Source organism: Sorex araneus, chromosome 1, assembly GCF_027595985.1.
Source record: "Sorex araneus isolate mSorAra2 chromosome 1, mSorAra2.pri, whole genome shotgun sequence".
NCBI classification, from domain to species: domain Eukaryota; kingdom Metazoa; phylum Chordata; class Mammalia; order Eulipotyphla; family Soricidae; genus Sorex; species Sorex araneus.
The window spans coordinates 88,829,735-88,852,787 of NC_073302.1; the positions used below are offsets into that span (position 1 = coordinate 88,829,735).

General features: G+C 45.2%; 1 protein-coding gene across 1 annotated transcript in view; it reads right to left on the reverse strand.

The window, feature by feature from the left end:
• Nucleotides 1–21,068, reverse strand: part of VPS13A (vacuolar protein sorting 13 homolog A) — a 224,877-nt gene extending 203,809 nt beyond the window's left edge. Inside the window, exons 1-5 of the mRNA XM_055124029.1 lie at nt 20,906–21,068; nt 7,096–7,139; nt 2,331–2,373; nt 1,618–1,713; nt 1,089–1,190 (exon numbers count right to left, since the gene is read on the reverse strand). Coding sequence (XP_054980004.1) covers nt 1,089–1,190; nt 1,618–1,713; nt 2,331–2,373; nt 7,096–7,139; nt 20,906–21,005 — 385 coding nt within the window. The 5' untranslated portion in view covers nt 21,006–21,068. The remainder of the gene's footprint in view (nt 1–1,088; nt 1,191–1,617; nt 1,714–2,330; nt 2,374–7,095; nt 7,140–20,905) is intronic.
• Between the last annotated feature and the right edge of the window lie 1,985 nt (nt 21,069–23,053).

Here is a 23,053-nt window from a genome sequence, read left to right on the forward strand (position 1 = left end):
TGATAAATATTTGTCTCATGGAAACCAAAAGAAATATTTTCTATATTCACCAATAGGGATGAGTGCATGTAAGCAAACTGTTAAATTCTGATTCTAGAATACATACAAAGAGTATGAATAAAATTTTATATATAGCAACCCTATTACTATATGTTTTTATAAATATACATATATATATTTTTTTGCATTTTGGGTCACACCCAGCAGTGCACAGGGGTTACTCCTGGCTCTGCACTCAGGAATTACTCCTGGCGGTGCTGAAAGACCATATGGGATTCTGGGAATCGAACCCGGGTCAGCTGCGTGTATGGCAAACACCCTACCCGCTGTGCTATCACTACAGCCCCAAAGTATATATTTTTTACTTGATCTTTGGGTCCCATATGTTTTGAATTACATATTTATACTAGATTATTTTGTGTTATCATGTTGGTCTCTGAACAAAATTATTTATAACAGGTGGCAGTTTTAATTCTATATTTGTGGCCAATTTTTCTCTGTTCAAATTACTGTACTAAATATTACTTGATGATACCAGTTGACTGTTTTATCATAGCTGTATTTTTTTTCAGATTAAAAATTATTTTTTGTAAATTTGCATCCTTAATGGATATGCTGAATGCTCTTTCTGTACATAATCTTGGGAAAACAGAACTATTTTTGCCGGAGTCTATAATAAGATTCATTTTGTCTTGATCCATGAGCTTGGAACATAGAGATATGTTGACATATGCTGGCTATGTCTGACACGTAAACTCAAAAGCCACAAGACATTAATTTTTCTTTCCTGGTACTGTCTTTGTGACTTTTAATCTTAGAACCTCTATATTTTTATATTGGTATCAAAAATGAATTAAAAATGTCTCAATAAAAAGTTTTTTAAATACAAAAACAAAAAACCAGACTGACCATTACAAGTTAAATTTATTATTTTTCTTAAAGTTAATTACTGTAAGGAAAATTTTTATAAACAGGAAAAAGTATTATCCATGTAATAAGATTCTACCACGTTATATAATTTCAATGCCTACAGATGTTATTTAGAACTCTTCTACTTTTCTTGTTACCATTCTTATTTGTTTTCTTACCTTTAGCAGCTACTTTTTGTTTTGCTTCTTCTATTCTTTTTAATTCCCTTTGCTTTGCTTCAAAAAGTTGTTTTTCTTCTTTTGTAGCATCATATTCTATTACTACAAGCATTAAAAAGTAAATTACTTTCAACTTAAATATGCTCACAACAAAATCATGCTTGAATAAAATATTCAAATATTTGAAGTAAACAACAGCTTCACCAAATTTAAATATAAATATAAAATATACTTAAATATAACATGAATTTAAGTATAAAATATCTCCGAAGGATCCAGGTATGTTACAGTAGACAGAGCACTGGCCTTGCACATGGCCAAGTAAGATCTGATTCCCAGTAATCCATGCAGTCCCTGAACATGCCAAGAGTGACCCCTGAGCTCAGAACACGGAGTACCTCTGAGTACCACTAGGTATAAGCCAAAAAACAAAGTATATCACAAAATTCAGCCAAAAGTCTTAACAAACTCAAATATAGAAAATGCTTTCATCAATGAAATACAAGTAATTGTTTAAAATTGTACTTACTAGAAGAAGGCACTATGAGTACATATATGTCTTCTAATACAGCTTGAACTGGTTGAGTATAAAGGTTTTTCCATGGAATCTTAAGATCAAGATGACCTATTTTTTAAAAAAGAAATAGAGAAAATCAAATAATTTCAACAAAACCTTAGAAACCAAATATATATTAGTTTAGAATATGAAGCAGTCCCAGTATTTTCATGAATATAATTATAAATCATAAACCTACAGCTTTAACCAATCGCAACCTACTGAATTAGTTATCTGTATTAAGATGACTAAATTCTTGACATAAAAGTTAAAAAGAAATAAATATCAACAGATTATTTTTTTAAATTCTAGCAACAAGAGTTGTCTGAAAGCCTCAGGAAGGAAGGCTTCTGGTCGGTCCCTAGCCTGGACTGTACAAACTCCATTCCTTTACGCCACATGGCCACCCAGACTAGTCAGAAACCTAAGAAACTAAGACTTAGCATTTCAGCAGTCAAATAAATTTTAAATCTTAATAATATGTATAATTTCATAGTTTTTTAAACACAGGATATATATGTACCACACAGCATTTTTAAATTGCACAACTCAGCTTTATCCAGAGGCACCCACACAACTATTTGAAATTAATGCTCAATAACATAAAAATGTATCAGAGAAACCAGAAATATTATTCTGGTCACATATTTTTAAAGGAATAAATTCAAATAAAAAACATAGCTTACCTATATGACCAACTTTAACTCTAAATGGTACATCTAGTTGACTCTAAAAAAACATGTAAAACATTAATACAATTTAACAAAATAGATGGTTACTTCTTTTCCACAGAACTATTTAAAGGGCTTAAGTTAACTGTTACCCTATAATTGCCTTCAATGCACTTGGACTTTTACAAATAAAATCATAACCCATAAAACCCAAGTTCACAAAACTCAAGGAAACATCTTTTCAAAACAAGGGAAACAATCTATAGAAATACCGACCACTGACATTCCGCAGCTGCTTCCTTATAAACACATCGTTTGCTCTGACCCAGCTTCATGGTCACAACTAACCTCCTCAGAGCTGGGGTGGGCAACCTGCACCTTCAGAAGCTCGGGCAGCCTCCCATCTACCCACAGCCGTAGCCGTGTCAACTCACCCACTAGCCCAGCACACAGTCACAAACATCTCCGAGGAGGTGCAAGCCAAGTCTCCGTTATTCACGGGTACACGGGTCTCCAGGCTCCAGAGACACTCCTTAAGGAGGAAGACTGTGTCCCCAGCCTGCCGAGGCCCAGGCAGCCCCACCCCGGCTGCCACCATGCCAATGAACCAGCTCCACTGCTTCACAACTGACGTCCACTGACACCTAAGTGACAAAACTCCAGGTACATCCCTTTCCAGGCTGAGAACTCTTGGGTCTTCTCGGAGGCAGGGGCAGGCAGCCTCTAACGCACCCATCCCAATCCCCTACCTCTGCTTTCCAAAGCCCAGACACCATTAGATGTAGCACTGTACTCCCTGTTGCTCATGGGTTTGCTCGAGTGGGCACCAGTAACGTCTCCACTGTGAGCTTATTGTTACTGTTTTTGGCATATCGAATACGCTATGGGTAGCTTGCCAGGCTCCACCGTGTGAGCAGGATACTCTCGGTAGCTTGCCGGGCTCTCCGAGAGGGATGGAGGAATTGAACCTGGGTTGGCCGCAAGGCAAATGCCCTACCCACTGTTTTATCGCTCCAGTCCACCATTAGGTATAGCCAAAAAAAACCTAGAATGCAACTAAAAAACACAACTCTGGAGGCTAGAGTGATAGCACAGTGCATAGGGCGTTTGCCTTGCACGCGGCCGACCCGGGTTCGATTCCCAGCATCCCATATGGTCCCCTGAGCAGCACCGCAAGGGGTAACTCCTGAGTGCAAAACCAGGAGTAACCCCTGAGCATCACTGGGTGTGACGCAAAAAGAAAAAAACAAAACAACTTTGTTTAAAAATGGGCAAAGGTTTTCAACAGACATTTCTAAAAATTAAAAAAATAAAATAAAAAGGGCCAAAAAAGCACATAACAAGATAACCAACTTGCTCCCCACTCAAGAATGCTGAAAGCTGGAACCAGGTCAAGATGCTTGCCTTGCCTTGCACACACCAACCTGAGTTCGATCCCCAGCACCAAATAGGTTCCCCAAACCCCATCTAGAGTGACTCCTGAGCACAGAGCCAGAAGTAAAGCTCTGAGTACTGCTGGGTGTGGCCCAAATACCAAAAAGGAGAAAAACAAATACCATTTTGTACGCATTAGGGTGGCTATTATCAAAAACCCAAACACCAGGGACCCAGGAGATAGTTCAGCAAGTATGAGACCCGAGTCCCAGGCAACCCTAAGCACCACAGGCTGTAGCTCTCTGAGCAGCATCTGTCCAGCACCAGTGGGGCTGAGCTCTGCCAGGGAAGGCCCTGGACCCCCCAGCCAGCGCTGCCAGGAGGTGTCTCTACAGAAACAAACACTCTATGTGGGCAGGGTATGGAAAGACTGAAACCCTCAGAGGTGATAGGACTATAAACCGGTTCGTCTGAGTAACACAGTGTGGCTGTTCCTGCAAAAGCTAAAGATAAAATTGCCACAATAACCTAGCAACTCCAGCTCCTAAGTATTTTGCCAGATGAACTCAGAAACATGGGAACCAATTGGCATATCTATGTCAAAGTTCAAAACAGCATTATTCATAAGAACCTAAGGCAGGAACAACTGGGTGGGGAAGTTCAATGTGATTTACACATAGTAGAATACCACTCAATCCCGGAAAGGCATAATATTCTGCTTTCCATTATAACACAAATCTAGCCAGAATAAGTTAAAGTGAGAGAAATCAGATACACAACGACAAACACAGCCTCAGCCCATTCTATGAATCACCTGAAATAGGAAAATTCATAGACAATAGATGAGAGGTATAGGATAACATGGCTTTGTCCTTTCCGCCCTGCCACAGGGAGCTTAGTTTTATTGGGTTACTCCCACCACAGTACTCCCATTCCTCTGTGTTTATTTGTAACTTCTTTCCTTGTGTTCTGTTGACTTGTAAATATTGTTTTTCTCTTCTCCTTAAGTCCTTTGCATAGTTAATTCAGAGCAATGTCCTTTTTGTATGGGCACAAGAAGACAGTTAATGCTATGCTTTCATAACTTGGGAGTGAATTGACTCTCAATCATATTTACCTCCTAGGCATCTGTTCTCTGGACTGAAGCCTCAGTTGCCCTAACTTCCTAGCACCCCCAAAAGCAGGGTCCCGAAGAGGGACTGGATGGACTAAGGGCAAGAGGTGAGCTATGTGCTACCCTGGCATTGAAATGGGCCTGATCAAAGTACCATAATGCTTAACTATAAGCTAAGAGCTTGGTCATAAACAAATTCTTGTCATGATCCAAAAAGTAATAACTAGATTCGGACCCTGCTAGGGTTAGGAAAGATTAATCTGGCCTGAGCGCTGTAGTCTGAGTCTGTGGCAAAATGTTGCCAGGAGAGCTGCCCTACAAGCCTCAATATATCTCTTACTGTATCCATACAAAAATAACTAATATTAAGATGTTAAGTTATTGGACTGAGGAGAAGAGGAACACCCCTAGGTGGTGTTGTGGTGTTTCGGCCCTTGAGCTTGATGGGCAGTCAGAAAGGGCTTTCTTATGCTAATTTTGCTACCTGACTGGGTGTAGTAGTATCTGCCCGAGTGCTGGGAGTTGGAGAGAGACAAAAGAGTTGGAGATGAGAGAGGGAGCAGGGAGCAAGAGTGCGGAGAGATGAGCGGGAGAGATAGAAGAAGATGGGAATGAGGGGCAGTGTGAGGCTAGAATGGGGGGCTCAGAGAGACTGAACAGGCACGTGGGGAGAATGGAATAAACGGCAACTGATCGACCAACCGGCTTGGCCCTTGTTTCCTCCTCCATCTGCCCCATGGCACGGGCTGCCCCGGTTGGGCGAGCTGAAGGGGAGAGCCACCAGGGCTCCCCTTACTGCCCTGAGATTATACAGAGAGGCAAGCAGATTCTATAGGAAGGAGACATAGGAAGATATTTCTTAATGGTGGGTTACCATGAATATTCTAGAAAATGTTCTAGAAACCAGTGCTGAGCTGATAACAGTAGCACAACTTACTGTGACCAGTCAATGCTACTGAATTGCACACTGAACTGTACAATTAAAGAGAACTACAATCTTACCAAAACCATAAACTCTGGAAGAGAAGTTAACCAACTGTATATAAATAAATAATACAAATATTTTAAATGGGGAAAATTACCACTATTCATTTGCGCTTTAAGAACATTACGGTTCATTGCAGAAATCATCTTTTAATATAATTTTCAAAATGTTATTAGTCTTGGGAGTCGGAAAGACAGTGCAGTAGGTAAGGAATTTGCCTTGCACACAGCTGACCTGGGTTCAATTCCAGGCACTGCCAGGAGTCATTCCGGAATGGAAGCCAGAGGCAATTCCCTGAGCTCCACCAGGTGTGTCCAAAAACAAACAAAAATGTTACTAAACTTAAATAATATGTAAAATAAATCAAGAAAAACTGTTTACTAAGAATACATTTCTGACCCATATCCCACAACTGCTGCCGTAAGTCAACCACTGGCCCACGTTCACAGACAAGAAGAGGTCAACTAGCCGCAACATTCCCGGTGGGCTAGTCTCCCAGCTGAAAGCTCTGGGCCCCTGGGAGCGGGCAGGCCCGAGTCCCCACCCTGCTGAAGCCCCCTTACACCCAAGGTGCTGCAGTGCCATGGCCCAGTTCCCACCGCCTTGGCACTAGCTCTACAGACGCCAAACTGCCCAAAACCCTGGCACACAGGCCTGTAAGTCGAGAACACTGGGATCTTCTTGCAGTGGAGAAAGGCAGCCTCTCCCCATCCCTACACATGCTAACCACACCCACACCCACCGCCAGGTCATTCCACAGCCCAGTTAAACATTCTGGAGTTCCTGGAGCACCGGTCACATTTGTGACAGGGACAATTCCAAATTCTACAAAACTGACAGCCCACCAGGAGGATCCCGTATCAGATGAGAAAGTAACGTAAGAGCCAACTAAGCTCAGTGAACAAAAACATTAACACATAAGTTTCAAACAGCAACAAAAGCTTAGTAAGCCTCAGACTATGACTGTATAGTGAGATATAAACAACTTTCAGAAAGTGTCTTTCACTGAAGCATTTTTTACAATTTCATTAGCTATTTAGTTATAACAAGCAATATAAAATAAATTATTTTGTGCCACTAAGGGGCAGGCCTGGGGGTGGTTGGGAAAATGGGGACAATGGTGGGGGAAAGGGCACACTGGTGGTGGGATTGGGTTGGAATACTGAAATGCCTGCAGCAAATATCAGACAACTTTGTAAATCATGGTGTTTTAAAAAAAGGAGGAAAACTTCTGTTTCTTTTTTAAAGAACTATACTACCTTCCAAATAACCACAGAACATTACAAGTAATTTTTTTCAAAACTTACCAAAGCATTTTCTTTAATTACCAGGTGCTTAAGGACCACGTCTCCTAAAAGAGATTTAAAAAGTAGAATTGAAATATTCAAAACATTTCAATTAAAAGACATTTTTTTTTTCTTTTTGGGTCACACGCGGTGAATCTCAGGGATAACTCCTGGCTCTGCACTCAGGAACTACACCTGGCAGTGCTCGGGGACCATATGGGATGCCAAGGATTGAACCCGGGTCAGCCTCGTGCAAGGCAAATGCCCTATCCATTGTACTATTGCTCCAGCCCCAAAATACATATTCTTGAGGTGAAACTGTTCTCTGGGAGGCCACTCTGGTCTTCCTCAGAATGGGAGGCAAACCCCTTCCTTCTGACCAAATCCCAGCAGCTTCTGTAACCGACCTTCACCATACAAATAGACCCAGGCCACAGCTCCTGAAGAGCTACTCAGCAAATCTCACACTGTTCATTCTACTTCATGCCACGAGGTGAAGACTGGCAGGGAAGGAAAAGAGCAATGCCAGCCTATGCCGTCAGAATCTCCTCGGAGATCTGACGACACAGACTCAACCTCAGCACTGAAGGGTCACTGGAAAACTATGGGGAAGGTGTGGAGGAGTCCCCACAAGCTCAATGAGTGAGAACAATTACCACAGGAGGCACAGCCAACTCTGCAAACCCTCAGAAAGTGAGTTTAGTGACACCACAGTTAGGGTGTTTAATGAGCTCAAGGAAGTAACTGCACAGATAGTCGGCAAAATGCAAGCACCAGACCCAAATGAGAAAACTACACTTAGAAATGACAGAAACGAAGAGTACTGTGATGATATAAAACCTCATTCAAAGCGCCCATGAGATCAGGTGCATTCAGAGTGGTGTGGCCACAGACTCATCTGAAGCTCTGAGAAGCAGAACGACAGCTAAGAAAAAGACTGAGAAGTTCCAATATGAAATGTTGCAAACTTCTAGAAAACAACTGAAGATGGGGAGCAGGGGTGGGGGTGAAAAGTAAGAACAGTAGCAGAGAACTATGGGATGAGTTCAAGAGGAAGAGATAAGAATCACTGGAGCCCCAGAAGAAGAGGAAAGTGAAGCTGACAGAGAGCAAAGAGTCAAAGAAACCCTAGCCAGAACTCCCCAGAGCTGAAGAATACAAACAGCCAAACAAGAAGCCTGACTGGGCTTGTCAGACAACTGTTCCCTGCTCTAATGAGCCCCAGGCTAAGTGAACAAAATGTCAGAGCCTACTGATGCCTCACTGCGTCATACTTCACAGGGAATATGCACCAGACAACCTGACTCCAGACACTTATCACACACCCTCACACAGAAACAGCTGTGGTGGTAAAGAATTACAGCTGGAAAAGTGGTAGGGCCAATGGCATGAAAAGCCATCCTGGAACCAGCACATGAAACTCAACAACTAGGCAGTAAGAACAAGTCTGGCTGAGAGACAGCTTTCACAGGGAGGGAAGAGAGCAAGACTCCGCAGGTTGCTCCAGGAGGATCACAGGAAGTGAGAGGGGCACTGAATGAAAGTGTATGTGAAAGACCAGAATAGAATGGTCACAATGGGAAGGCATCAGAGAGTGCTTAGCAAGGGGAGGCACAGCAGCCCAGAAGCATCAACTGGTCCTAGCAGCCTTGCATATAAGGACTTCAGAGGAAATGCTGAGGATGGAATGAGCTCGAAGAAACAATGGTACAGGCAGCCAATAAAACACACAGAAGATGATAGCAGAAACAAGAACTCAGAAGCAACAAATGCAATACTGCCCAAAGTATATAAATCCAACCCAGTCCCTAGAAGAATGACCATGATATTTTTCAAAGAAATAGATCAAGCATTCCTAAAACTCATATGGAATAACAACAGATATACCCACCCAACCCCATAGATCCAAAGCAATGTGAGAGGTAAAAAAGAAGGGAGATACTGCTTCTCCAACTTCAAACTGTATTATAAAGCTTTAATAATTAAATCAGTGTGGTATGGAACAGACTTTCAAATCAATGTCACAGATCCAGACTTTCAGGCATATAAGTCATTAATTTTTCAATAAAAGAGGAAAAAACTATGAAGTGGAGCAAGAAAGGCCTCCAACAAACAGTGCTGGAAAGACTGGTTGGCCACATTAGAAAAAAAAAAACAAACCACAAACCTCATTCTAATCTCATGCACAAAAGTCAAATCATAATGAACTGAAGACCTGGTTATCATACATGAATCCATTAGTGAAGTGAAGAAAATATAGGCAAAATTCTCCATGACATTGAACCCAGAGGCATCAATGCTGTTGGCCAAGCAAAGGGAAGATGATTAATGGGATGACATTAAACCAAGAAATTTCTGCACCTCAAAGGAAATGATGACCAGAATACAAAGACACCCACAGACTGCAAGATTAGCAGAAACTTCCTCAAAGAAAACAAACAAATGGCCAAAAGACAAATGAAGAAATGCTCTATATCACCGTAATAAGGGAAATGCAAAAGAAAACAAGATATCACCTCACACACCAGAGACTGGCATAGATCAAAAATAACAGCAACAACCAGAGTCGGTGTGGCAGCAGAGGCGGGAGAGGGGTTGGAGGAACCCTTATTCACTACTGGTGGAATTGTCTAGCCTTTTCTGCACTTTTTTTTTAACATTTTTTGTTTGTTTGGGGGCACAACCAACGATGCTCTGGGGTTCCTTACACCTGACTCTTCTCACTCACGAGTTCCTCTTTACTCCGCTGTACTACAGATCCAGCCCCTAGCCTTTCTGGAACACAATATGGACACTCCTCAAAAAACTAGGAATTGGCCTTTCATGGGATCCAGCAATTCCACTTCTTGGAGTATGCCCAACTGTACCAAAAACTGTAGCACTGTCACTGTTACTGCATTGTAGCACTGTCATCCCCTTGTTCATTGATTTGCTTGTGTGGGCACCAGTAACGTCTCCATTCTGAGACTTGTTACTGTTTTTCACATACAGAATAAGCCACGGGTAGCTTGCCAGGCTCTGCAGTAAGGGAGGGATATTCTCGGTAGCTTGCCGGGCTCTTCGAGAGGGAGAGAGAAATTGAACCCGGGTATGCCGTGTACGAGGCAAATGCCCTACCTGCTGTGGTATAAACACGGAAAGTGTTGTAAATTCTGTACCTCGATAAATATGGTTTTAAAAAATAGTAAGTACAATTATATACATATTTCTTTTACTGTTGTAGTACAAAAAATAACTTTAATGTATAGCACTGTAGCACTGTCATCCCGTTGGTCATCGATTTGCTCGAGCGGGCACCAGTAACGTCTCCATTGTGAGACTTGTAACTGTTTTTAGCATATCAAATATGCCATGGGTAGCTTGCCAGGCTCTGCTGTGTGGGTGGGATACATTTGGTAGTATGCCGGGTTCTCCAAGAGGGACAGAGGAATCGAACCCGGGTCGGCCGCGTGCAAGGCAAATGCCCTACCCACTGTGCTATCGCTCCTATCCTAATTATAATGTATATACAGAAAAATATCCAGTTATGATTTATAAGCTCATCTTTATCTTTCAACTTAGTTCAGGATTTCATGTTTGATGAAAAAGAAATCAATGATAGTTGTAAGCTCTGAACACCAGAGTTAAATATATATTAACTCTGGGTCCTACAGGGTACATATATTAAAACAGGAATATGCTAATATGAAGCTAACTAGGTACCATCAAAACCTCAAACTATTAGGGATACTAGTAAGAAAAAACAAACAAAACAATTACCTGGTATAATTGCTACGAAATGTCTGAAGTTTAATGACAATAAGAAGTAACCACTAGCAAAGGAAGGTCAGAAACACCAATGCAGAAAACACACACACACACACACACACACACACACACACACACTCCTAAACATAATCAACGTATAGAAAAATCAAAGATAAAAGCAATACTGAACATGATCTGGCAACCCTATTTAGGAGCATTTATTTATCTAAAGGAAATGAGAACAACCAGCAGAAAAACATTTTCACTTCTATGTTTACTGATACAACTCACAATAGCCAAGATACATAAATAACCTATGAACAGAGGAATGTGTCAAGACACGTGGGTCAGGGAGATGATGCTGGGGGTTGGGCGCTTATCTTGTGTGCTGGCAACTCCAGTTCCTGGCACTGCACAGGGTCCACCAGGCACCACCAGGAGTGGCCTATGACCACAAAGCCAGGAGTAATCACTGGGCATATTCAGGAATGACCCCAAATAAAACCAAAGAGAAAAGGTAACGTGTGTATATTTGTACATGTATGTATACCTGTGTAAATATCTATGCATATAGACACATAACATATGTGATACAAAAATAAAAATTTAAGAGAAAAATCTTGTCTTACAAGCGAGGCCATTGGATTCCTGACACCATTCCAAAAAGGATTCCCCTGGGCCAGGGGAGAAGTGAGGGTCGGGAGTACAGGCTTCGCATGCTGGGCACCTGGATTCCATCTCTGCCACGTGGTCCTACAGGGCACTGCTGAAGTGACGCCCCAAGTCCTGACCAGGAACAGCCCACGACTACCACTAAGTGTAGCCCAAAGCACAATACAAAAATAAGCCCAAAAATTAAAAAAGGAAACCTTGGCATCTTCAGGGACATGACTGGACATTTAGGCTATTTAACTTAGTGATGTAAGTCAAAGACAAATGTTAAATATTGAAAATATCTTATACATGGAATAAAAAAGAACTTAATTCAAAGTAGAAGCCTTTATGAGTAAATTTGCAGCGGAGTGTCTGGGAGTTTCTATGTACAGTATCATGCCATCTGCAAGTAACAGTCTGACTCCTTTACCAGTCTGAATTCCTTTGACACCTCTCTCTTACCTAACTGCTAGAGCAAAGACTTTCAATATCAACTAGCAATCATGAAAGCATGGCCCTTGTCTTATGCATAAAGGCCTCTGTACATTTTGTTATATATATGACTTTACATACAATATACAATATTATTTACATATAATACTGAATTAAGTTCCTTCAATCTCCATAAAGTTGAGAGTTTTCATCATAAATGGTTGCTAAATCTAAGATTTTTCTATATTTATGGAAATAATTGTATGGTGTTTGTCCTTTTTATTAAAATGTGCATCATAAGAACTGATCTGCATATGTTGAACCATCCTTATGTTCATGGGATGGAGCTCATTTCATTGTGGTGTATAATATGTTTAATGTATGATGTGCCTTTTGAGAATAATCTTGAGAATCTTGAAAAAAAACATCTGCAGGAGATGGCAGGATCAAGCAGGAGGCAGCCACGCGGACTGTGCTTTGAGGACGACTGTGCTATGGCAATGCAAACTGTGAAGAAGAAAGAAACTATACCTTAAAAATATTGTTTGGTCACTGTGGGCTTTTCAAATAATGTCACACCAATTTAAAACTAAGAGAAAATTTAAATGGCAAGGATGAAAAGAATGGTGTATTTTACAGTAATTGTCAAAGAGGAAAAAGGTGAACAGAAATAATAAATAAATAAATACAAACATACATACATACATACACACATACATATTCTAAAGAAGCTTGCCAATAGGCCTCCCTGAAAAGAAATGTTTGACTTTCTGAGGGTTGAGAGAGGTCAAAGGACTGGAGTGCATGCTGGCATGACTGATGTTCCAAGACCAATGCTGGGCATCAATCCCTCTGAGAAGTCTGCACAGCCAGGCCAAATAACACCTTCAGGGGTCCCTAGGGCCCCAGAACAATGCATAAGCTCCCTAAAAAATAAATGAGCTTTAAGAAAAAAATAAAATATTATAGGTCAGATACTGACATCAACTATACAACATTTGAGGGGTAGGGAAGACTATACAGCAGGTAATGTGCTTGCCTTGCACACAGCCAACCCAGATTTAACCACCAGCATCCCAATTGGTCCTACAGCCCTGCCAGGAGTGATCCCTAAGCACAAAGCCAGGAGTGAGCACTGAGTACAGCTGGGTGTAATAAATAAATTACATTAAAGCAGAATAAATTAAGGTAAAATAAAGCCTTTTATTTTGCCTGATTAATAGTCATAAGAAAATTGTTGGGGCTGGAGTGACAGCACAGCCGATAGGGTGTTTGCCTTGTATGCGGCCAACCTGGATTCAATTCCCAGCATCCTATATGGTTTCCCGAGCACTGCCAGGAGTAATTTCTGAGTGCATTAGCCAGGAGTAACCCCTGTGCATCGCCAGGTGTGACCCAAAAAGAAAAAAAAATTGTTAAAAATAATATCAGTACTGGACAACCACATGCAAAAAAATGGGCGTAGACCTTGACCTGACACCATGCACAAAAGTCAGATCAAAATGGATTAAAGACCTCAACATCAGACCACAAACCATAAGGTACATTGAAGACAAGGTCGGCAAAACCCTCCACGATATTGAAGATAAAGGTATCTTCAAAGGTGACACAGAACTAAGCAATCTAGTAAAAACAGAGATCAACAAATGGGACTACATTAAACTAAAAAGCTTCTGCACCGCAAAAGATACAGTGACCAGAATACAAAGACTATCCACAGAATGGGAAAGGATATTTACACAATACCCATCAGATAAGGGGTTGATATCAATGGTATATAAAGCACTGGTTGAACTCTACAAGAAGAAAACATCCAACCCCATCAAAAAATGGGGCGAAGAAATGAACAGAAACTTTACCAAAGAAGAAATACGAATGGCCAAAAGGCACATGAAAAAGTGCTCTACATCACTAATCATCAGAGAGATGCAGATCAAAACAACCACAAGATACCACCTCACACCACAGAGACTAGCGCACATCCAAAAGAACAAAAGCAACCTCTGTTGGAGAGGATGTGGCGAGAAAGGGACCCTTCTACACTGCTGGTGGGAATGCCCACTGGTTCAGCCCTTCTGGAAAACAATATGGACGATTCTCAAAAAATTAGAAATTGAGCTCCCATTTGACCCAGCAATACCACTGCTGGGAATATATCCCAGAGAGGCAAAAAAGTATAATCGAAATGGCATCTGCACATGTATGTTCATCGCAGCACTGTTTACAATAGCCAGAATCTGGAAAAAACCCGAATGCCCTAGAACGGATGACTGGTTGAGGAAACTTTGGTACATCTATACAATGGAATACTATGCAGCTGTTAGAAAAAAGGAGGTCACAAATTTTTTATTTAAGTGGATCGGCATGAAAAGTTTCATGCTAAGTGAAATGAGTCAGAAAGAGAGAGACAGACATAGAAAGATTGCACTCATCTATGACATATAGAATAACAGAGTGGGAGACTAACACCCAAGAATTGTAGAAACAACTACCAGGAGGTTGACTCCATGGCTAGGAGGCTGGCCTCACATTCTGGGGAAAGGGCAACTCAGAGAAGGGATCACCAACTATAATGTAGTCGAAGGCCATGTGGGAGAAGGGAGTTGCGGGCTGAATGAGGGCTAGAGACTGAGCACAGTGGCCACTCAACACCTTTATTGCAAACCACAATAGCTAATTAGAGGGAGAGAACAGAAGGGAATGCCCTGCCACAGTGACAGGGTGGGGTGGGGGGAGATGGGATTGGGGAGGATGGGAGGGATGCTGGGTTTACTGGTGGTGGAGTATGGGCACTGGTGAAGGGATGGGTTCCCGAACTTTGTATGGGGGAAGCATAAGCACAGATGTGTATAAATCCGTAACTGTACCCTCATGGTGATTCATTAATTAAAAATAAATAAATTTATTTAAAAAACTATAAAAAATAATAATAATAATAATATCAGTACCTCTTTGGGTTAATAGATAATTAATTAATTAATTCTTAATTAATTAATTCTTTAGCTAATAGATAAATGAAATAAAAGCCATCAATGTTTTAAGAAACTAGAGAGGGATAACATGAAATCTTCTTACAAAATACCTCCACTCTCTATAAAGCAGTAGGGGGGGTCTTTTTTTTTTTTCTTTTTGGGTCACACCTGGCGATGCACAGGGGTTGCTCCTGGCTCTGCACTCAGGAATCACTCCTGGCAGTGCTCAGGGGACCATATGGGATGCTGGGAATCCCCGGGTCGGCCTAGTACAAGGCAAATGCCCTACCCACTGTGCTATTGCTCCAGCCCCAGTAGGGGGTCTTTCATTAGTTTTAAATGTATATTGTAACCACTTTTAAAAATTAGGAAATAAAACAAGGAGTGGATCAAATATTAATACATAAAACCAGAGTCCAAAAATGTTGGGGCAGGGAATAGACTTTAAGAAGTTCAGAAAGGTATCTGAATGGAACTTCAAGGGAGAAGAGTTAACTGAACTTTGATTTTAACAAATTTTCACAAGTCAAAAAAAAATTCTTTCAGACACACAATAGAGAAGAGCTATAACAGGCATAAGTCCACTAATTCAACTATATCAATAATCACTTTGAAATAAAAGGGAACGATCAAGCCAGAGCAATAGTAGGGTGCTTGCCTTGCACATGCAGACCCGAGTTTCAATCCCCAGCACCCCATATTTCCCCCAAGCAAGACCAGGACTGACCCCTGAGCACTGCCGGGTGTGCTCAAAACACAAAACAAAAATTAATAAATGTGAATGGTCTAGGGACTAGAAAGATGCTGTAGCACTGTATCACTGTCATCCCGCTGCTCATCAATTTGCTCGAGCGGGCACCAGTAAGGTCTCCATTGTGAGACTAGTTACTGTTTTCGGCATATCGAATACACCATGGGTAGCTTGCCAGGCTCTGCCATGCATACGAGATACTCTCGGTAGCTTGCCAGTGTCTCCAAAAGGGACAGAGGAATCGAACCCGGGTTGGCTGCGTGCAAGGCAAATGCCCTATCCTCTGTGCTACCGCTCCAGAGATGCTACGGAAGGTAAAGTCTTTGCCCTGGATGTGGCCAGTCCAGGTTCCATCCCAGATACCACATATGGTCCCCCTGAGCCTGCCAGGAGTGAGACTGAGTACACAGCCAGGAGTACTAAGAACTGAGTATTAAGCCCTTAGCAGAGTTAGCAGAGTCAGAAGTGGTCCAGACACACCTGCTCCCTTCCACCCTCCAGAAAAAAAGTGAATGGTCTGGGGAAGAGATATGTTATATACAGGAAGTGAGGGGCTGGTCACTGCAGTCACATCTGCTGCTACCCTGGTTCAATCCCTGCACTGCAGGTCTCCCAAGTACTGCCAAGGGCCACTCCTCAGCAAAGACCGTAATGAACCCTCCAGCACCACAGGTATGTAATAAAGTTATATCTTGTACAAAAAATAGTTCCAAAATATCTTTTGTTTTTTTGTTCTTGTTTTTGGACTATACCCAACAGGTCAGTCACATGCCAAGGCTAGTGCCCTACCCACAATACTAACATGCTGGTCCCCAGTTTCAAATTCTTAATGAAAGATATTAAATTATAGAGATGGAGAGAAATGATGATGCAAAGGTCTGGAGCATAAGCTTTGGGGACTGGAGCGACAGTACAGCAAGGAGGGTGCTTGCCTTGCATTCAGTCAACCTGAATTCAATTCTCAGCACCCCATGTGGTCCTCAAGCCCACCAAGAGAGATCACTGAGTGCAGACCCAGGAGTAAGCCCTTAGGACTGTCGCCTGTTTGCCCCCACCTCCAAAAAAACAAAAAGAAAAAGAAAAGAAAAATTACTCTGGAAAAGTTTTCAAATTCCTTAAGAAGTCAAATAGAAGGGAGCCTGGAGAGAAGTACAGGGGTTAGGGTGTTTGTCTGACAGCCAGCAAGACCTCAATTCAGTCCCCGCCTGCATACTGCACACAGAGCACCACCACGAGTGACCCCAGAACACAGAGCCAGTATGCCCTAAGCAGCCAAAAACAGTCAAACAGAGGGTCAAGGGGGTGCATTAAAGGAACGGGGCACATGCTTTGCTTAAGCCATGGTCTTAAGGCTGAAATGACGGGACGGCAAGCACAGTACTTGCCTACACGTGACCGATCAGGTTCTATCCCTGGCATAGTGTTCCCTAAGTCAATGATTCCTGAGCACAAAGCTAGGAATAAGCCCTGAGCATCACTGACTGTGTCCAAAAAAACAAAAAACAAACCAACAAAAACCACAAAACCCTAAATTCAAATCCCCAACACCATATGGATTCCAGTGGGCCACCACAGGATGCGGCCCAAAGAAGAAACAAAATGTCAAATATAATTAGGGTCAGAGACTATCTCAAGAGCAGGATGCACACCTCATTATGTAGGAAGCCCTGGGTCTAATCCATGGCAGCACATACATATACACACAATTGTCAATTCTTAGTAACAATATGACCCAGCAATTTTACTTGATCTATATTCAAAGAGATTTGAAACATGTCCAGAAGATGCTTGAACATAAATGCTCACCGCAGCATTAACTGTAAAAGCCAGAGGGTAGAAATAACTTAAATATCAATCAGTTCATGGAAGAAAAAAGAAACAAAATATGCAATGGAAGATTAAGCCATGTATATATAGTCAATGAAAGAAATACCAGAGTATGCTACAATATGGATGTGCCATGAAAAGATGTTGCTTTGGGATTAAAAATACGAAAAACAAAAGGCCACCCATATGATTCCTTCCAGGTAATGAAATTTACAGAAAAACCAAAGACTGTTAACAACCCCCTCCTCCCAAAAGCACAACTTTAGTTACTATGAAAAAAAACAAAATTAAAGTATTGACTTTGGGGGCTTTTTTGTTGTTTGCTTGTTTTCTTGTTTGTTTCTGGCAACACAGGGAACTTTGGGGCCCCAAGCAGCAGTGCCCAAGGGCCATTCCTGGCACCGTGCTCAGGGCTCTCCTGGCTCTGAGGAACAAATGCTGTGCTGGAAATTGAAACAGGGTCACTCTCATATGAAACAAGTACTTTAACAGCTGTATTATCTCTCTGACCTAGTATTTCTATTTATTTAATAACAATACCAAGTATTAGTGAAGGTGCAGAGCAGGATATGCTAATGAAATTGCAAGATGGTACAGTCACTCTGAAAAGCAATTGCGGTTTCATTTAAACTATTCGCTGTATGAGCCTGCAACAGTCTTTGGTCTTTATCCAAGAGAAATTTAAAATTTCCACATGAAAATCTGTAATGGATGCCTTATAGCAGTTCTATTTGCAATGCCCCTCGAGAGATACATTCTTCAAATGGTGAACAGATAGTGCATCCATGCAATGAAACGCTACTCAAAAATACAGCCATGAACTACTGATGAATAAATAACAAATGTGGTCAACTGCCACATCTATTTTGCGTAAGAAGTAGAATGAAACTAAGAAAAAAAGAAGTCAGATTCCACAGAGTACCGTTTACTCAGTGCTCCAGAAAGAGCAAAACTGCAGGGAAGGAAACAGGTTTCCTTCAACAGGTGTTTGAAGAACAGGATTGGGTGTGGCAATCTAGAGCAGCATCGCGAATCTGCAGGGGGTGCTGGGGGAACTTCAGGGTCACAACTGTGGTGGCAGATACAAGCATCGTGGCATTTTGCATGAAAGAAAAATAGTGCATGACAGCACAAGTGTAGATCAAATTTTATGTAAGTCAAAAATCACACTGCACAAAACTGCATTTGAAGAGTGAAAGCAACCTTCCTCTTTGGAGCATAGTATACTACAAGGAATGTTCTCTAGACTTCCTTCTGAGGTAGGTAGAAACGAGTTTCATTATTTTACTTTGTAGGTAAGAAGCAGCACAGATTGAACAATCTCCAGTACTAGGAAGGTATGCTAACCTAGCATTTGCATGCTTAGTTCCTGTATTCTGGCCTTATCAAGGTACTAATTACCACTAATAGTAACAAAAGTTTCTATCTATTCATTACATATTAAAACTAACAAAGGAAAAATCAAGTATTTTAGGAGAAAGCTAAGTGTAGAATAATAGATGCTCTATGTGTCAATACAGTTACAAACACATACACAAACTTATACAAGCACATTTTGCGATAATATTTAGCTTTAAGTGTGGCACCACAGAGCCAAATACCCTATGACTTCAGTCCTGCAGTGTAGAGAAATTAGGCTAATTTTCTCGACTGAAAAGAATCAACTCTTAGACTACAAAACTAGAAGGAGGGAGGGAGATGGCTAAATCGGATGTAAGGTTAAGTAAAAACAGAGTTAGAGGCCATTGCTGAGCTGAACAGAATGACCCTGACCCAGCATGAGTAAAGTGAACTTGTACAGGGAAACTTACTGTTACAATGCAGTTCCATCAATAGAAAGCACTGCATTTCTAATAAGCATGTAAGAAAAATGAACAGGAGTCTAGAGAAAGCTCAGTAAGCTGAGCACACACTTGACACGCAGGAAGCCTGGGTTTGATACGCCCGATTCCCCCACACCTCCTGCAGCAGGGCAGGGCACCAATGGCTGTGACCTGAAGACCACACACTAAGGGTGCAATACAAGAAGAAAAAAGAAAAAACAGAGGAAGACGGTGAAATATTGAGTGTGTGTGTGTGTGTGTGTGTGTGTGTGTGAGAGAGAGAGAGAGAGAGAGAGAGAGAGAGAGAGAGAGAGAGAGAGAGGCCCAAGCGACTACTGGCAGGAGAGTACGGCAGGCAGGCTCTTACTCTGCACGCTGCCAACCTGGGTTAATTCCCAGCACCTCATCTGGTCCCCGGAGCAACGCCGAGAGGTCCTTGAGCCCAGAGCAGGGGTTAAGTCCTCAGCACAGCTAGGTGTGGCCCAGAAGTCTTAAAAATTAAAGGAGGCTCAAAATAATGCAGAGCATCAGAATAAAAAGAGTTAAGAGACAAACCAACCCGCCAGCAGCTCCCCACTGCCAGCTGCTGCGGGTCCGAGATGCTGAGCAGATGGAAAGGGAGTCTCAAAATACTCGTCGTTCATACTGACCCACAAAACCTCAGGCTTAAGTCGTTCCTAACGCAGGGCCACACCCGGTAGTGTTCGGCGGCACTACAGTCCCTCCCGGAGGAGGTCAGGGCACCACGCGCACCTTCCCCCGCCAACCCCCCCCCCCCCGCCCGCCCCATCTGGGCTCTGCTGACGTTTCCGCAGCCTCGCGGGAAGCACAGAGGGAGGGGTCGGACCCAAGGCCTGACAGTAGTACCCTAAGTCTGGATAAAACAACAATCACAGTCTGAACGTCTAAAACTAAATAACAGTCTTTATCTGGGATCGTGGATCCGCAAACACTGCGGCATCCTGTTAGGGGGAGCCCAAGCTGGGTCCCACGGAGGTTCTCTAGGTGCTGGGGTTGTTGAGGGGGGCAGGACTACACCCTGCCGTGTTCTCGGCTCACTCCTGGCTCTGTGCTCAGGGTCACTCCCGGCGGGGCTCGGGTCACTCCTGGCTCTGGGCTCAGGGGTCACAGCTGGCGGGGCTAGGGTCACTCCTGGCAGGGCTCGGGTCACTCCCGGTTCTGCGCCCTGGGGTCACTCCCGGCGGGGCTAGAGACACTTCTGGTGGTTGTTGCTTAAGTCACTCCCATCTGTGCGCCCGGGGTCACTCCCGGCGGGGCTCGGGTCCCTCCCGGCTCTGCGCCAGGGTCACTCCGGTTCCGGCTCCAGGCGGCCCGGCCGCATGCGGGCAGGCCCAGGGCGCTCGGACCACGAGTGCGTCCCCGTTATCGCCGGGGCCAGGCGGGGTGCGGGAGGCGGGTCCGGAGGCGCCCCGGAACGGGCCGGGGGGACTCCCCACAGCCCGCGCGGGCGCCCCGGGGTGGCAGCGAGGACGAGCCCGCGAGCCCCGCGCCGGAGACCCCCAGACGGCACCTGTCCGCGCCTCGCGCCCCCGGCGCCGCGGCCGGCCCCCAGGGCAAGGCTCGGGCGCCGCGGGCCCTCCGGAGCGGCCGCGGCGGCCACTCACCTCCCCAGATCCCCAGCGACAGCTGGGACGTGTCCAGGTCCACCACGTAATCGCCCAGGAAGCGGTTGAGCACGTCCACGACCACCGACTCGAACACCATCGCGACGGCGCGCCGGCTCCGGGCGGCCGGGAACTGCGCCTCCCGCGCCCCAGCGCCGCGCAGCCCGGCCCACCGCCGCGGGGAGGGCGGCCGCTCGCCGGCGCGTGCGCAGCTCGGGGCGCGCCGCGCGGGCGGGGCGGTTGCGCCTGCGCCCTCCCTCGCCTCGCGCGGCTAAGGCCTCCCGGCGGCCCCGCCTCCTCCCGTCTCCTGGCAACCGCGACTTCCGGCCACGCCCCCGCCGGCCAGCGGCCGTTGCGCTCGGTCGCCACGGCCGTTCGTCGTGGGTGCTGCGGCGCGCGTGGCTCGCGAGGACTAGGCTGTCTCGCGTCCCGGCCCGGAGTCCTGCTCCCAGGCGGTCGCGGGGCGCCCCGACCGACGTTGCTCCGGGCTCGCGGGGGAAGCGTTGGCGGTCGAGGGCCCAACGCCCCGAAACCGTCGCGCTCGCCCGCCGTCTCGCTGCCCCCGCGAGCCCACCCCGCCCCCGACAGCCCGGGACGCGCCCGCCGCCGACCCCAGGACCCCCGGGACGTGCGGGGAGCGGCAGGGGCGGCCCTCCCGGACCCCCTCCCGGCCGGCCTCGACTCCGCGGGTGACGTTCCTCGTGACCCTTGCCGGGCACCAACTGCCTGACGTGCAAGTCGCCTTTGTAAGGCCCAGAGGTGCCCCCAAGCCGAGTGTCCCGACAGTGTAGCCTGAGGCAGGTGGGCCAGGGCCCCCAGACGCCGGCCCGCGGTCTGTGCACCACAGGACTCTCCTCTCCCGGCCCGCATCCGGAGGCCCTTTACAAGCCCCCTGTGATCTCGCGGTGGGGAGTGGTGGCGACCTGGTGGCAGCGGGCAGCAGTCGTGAGTATTTTCCTCCCGATCTTGGCTGCTCCGACCGACGGTACGCGAGTGTAGCCACTGTGTTGCCGGTGTCCCCGGAACGACAGGACCAGCCAAGCAGCTGCGCGGCCACGAAGAGGGGCCGGAGACGACCACTTGCTGCCGGCAGCGTCACGAAGGCCAGTTCCTGTCCCAGTTAAGGGCTTTGCAGTCCTAGACTAGAAGTCGCTTGGACACACACAGGTCTTCTGGGGAATAAAAGAGAAGAGACCCGTGGAAAGGAGAAGCAGTCTGACTCTGGCATGCAAGTGGGAATGTCAGTCTGCACCATCCTTGGAAAGTAGTTTGTAGGGGTTCCGGAGAGGGTGCATGTGTCAGAGGACCTTGCTGAGAGCGGGGGAGGAGGGAACATGCTTTGTACAGGGGAGTGGGAGGAGGGAACATGCTTTGTACAGGGGAGTGGGAGGAGGGAACATGCTTTGTACAGGGGAGGTGGGAGGAAGGAACATGCTTTGTTCAGGGGAGGAGGAGGAGGGAGCATGCTTTGTACTGGGAGGGTAGGAAGGAGGGAACATGCTTTGTACTGGGAGGGTAGGAAGGAGGGGTCATGCACTGTACAGGGAAGGGTGGGGAAAACAGGACACGCTTTGTACAGGGGAGGAGAGGGAGAAGGGAACATGCTTTGTACAGGGGAGGGGGAGGAGGGAACATGCTTTGTACAGGGGAGAAGGAGGAGGGAACATACTTGGTGTGGGGCAGGGTGGGCAGAAGGGAACATGCTTTGTACCAGCGGAGTAGGGAGAGAGAACATGCTTTGTACAGGGCAGGGTGGGGAGGAGGGGACATGGAACATGTTTTGTACAGGGGAGGGGGAGGAGGGAACATGCTTTGTACAGGGGAGAAGGAGGAGGGAACATACTTGGTGTGGGGCAGCGTGGGCAGAAGGGAACATGCTTTGTACCAGCGGAGTAGGGAGAGAGAACATGCTTTGTACAGGGCAGGGTGGGGAGGAGGGGACATGTTTTGTTCAGACTTTGGTTGGATTGCCTGGCACTGTGTGCCCCACTCCTCCCCCCGCACCCCTGGCCTCAGCACTGCTTAGCTGGCTCTGGTGGTCTCTTGCACCCCAGGCTGGACTAAGCAGCATTCTGACCCTATCATTGAATCCTTAGGGTTGGTGTTGGCTAGCATCAAGGGGGGCCCCAGGTCCCTGAGCAGTCGTGG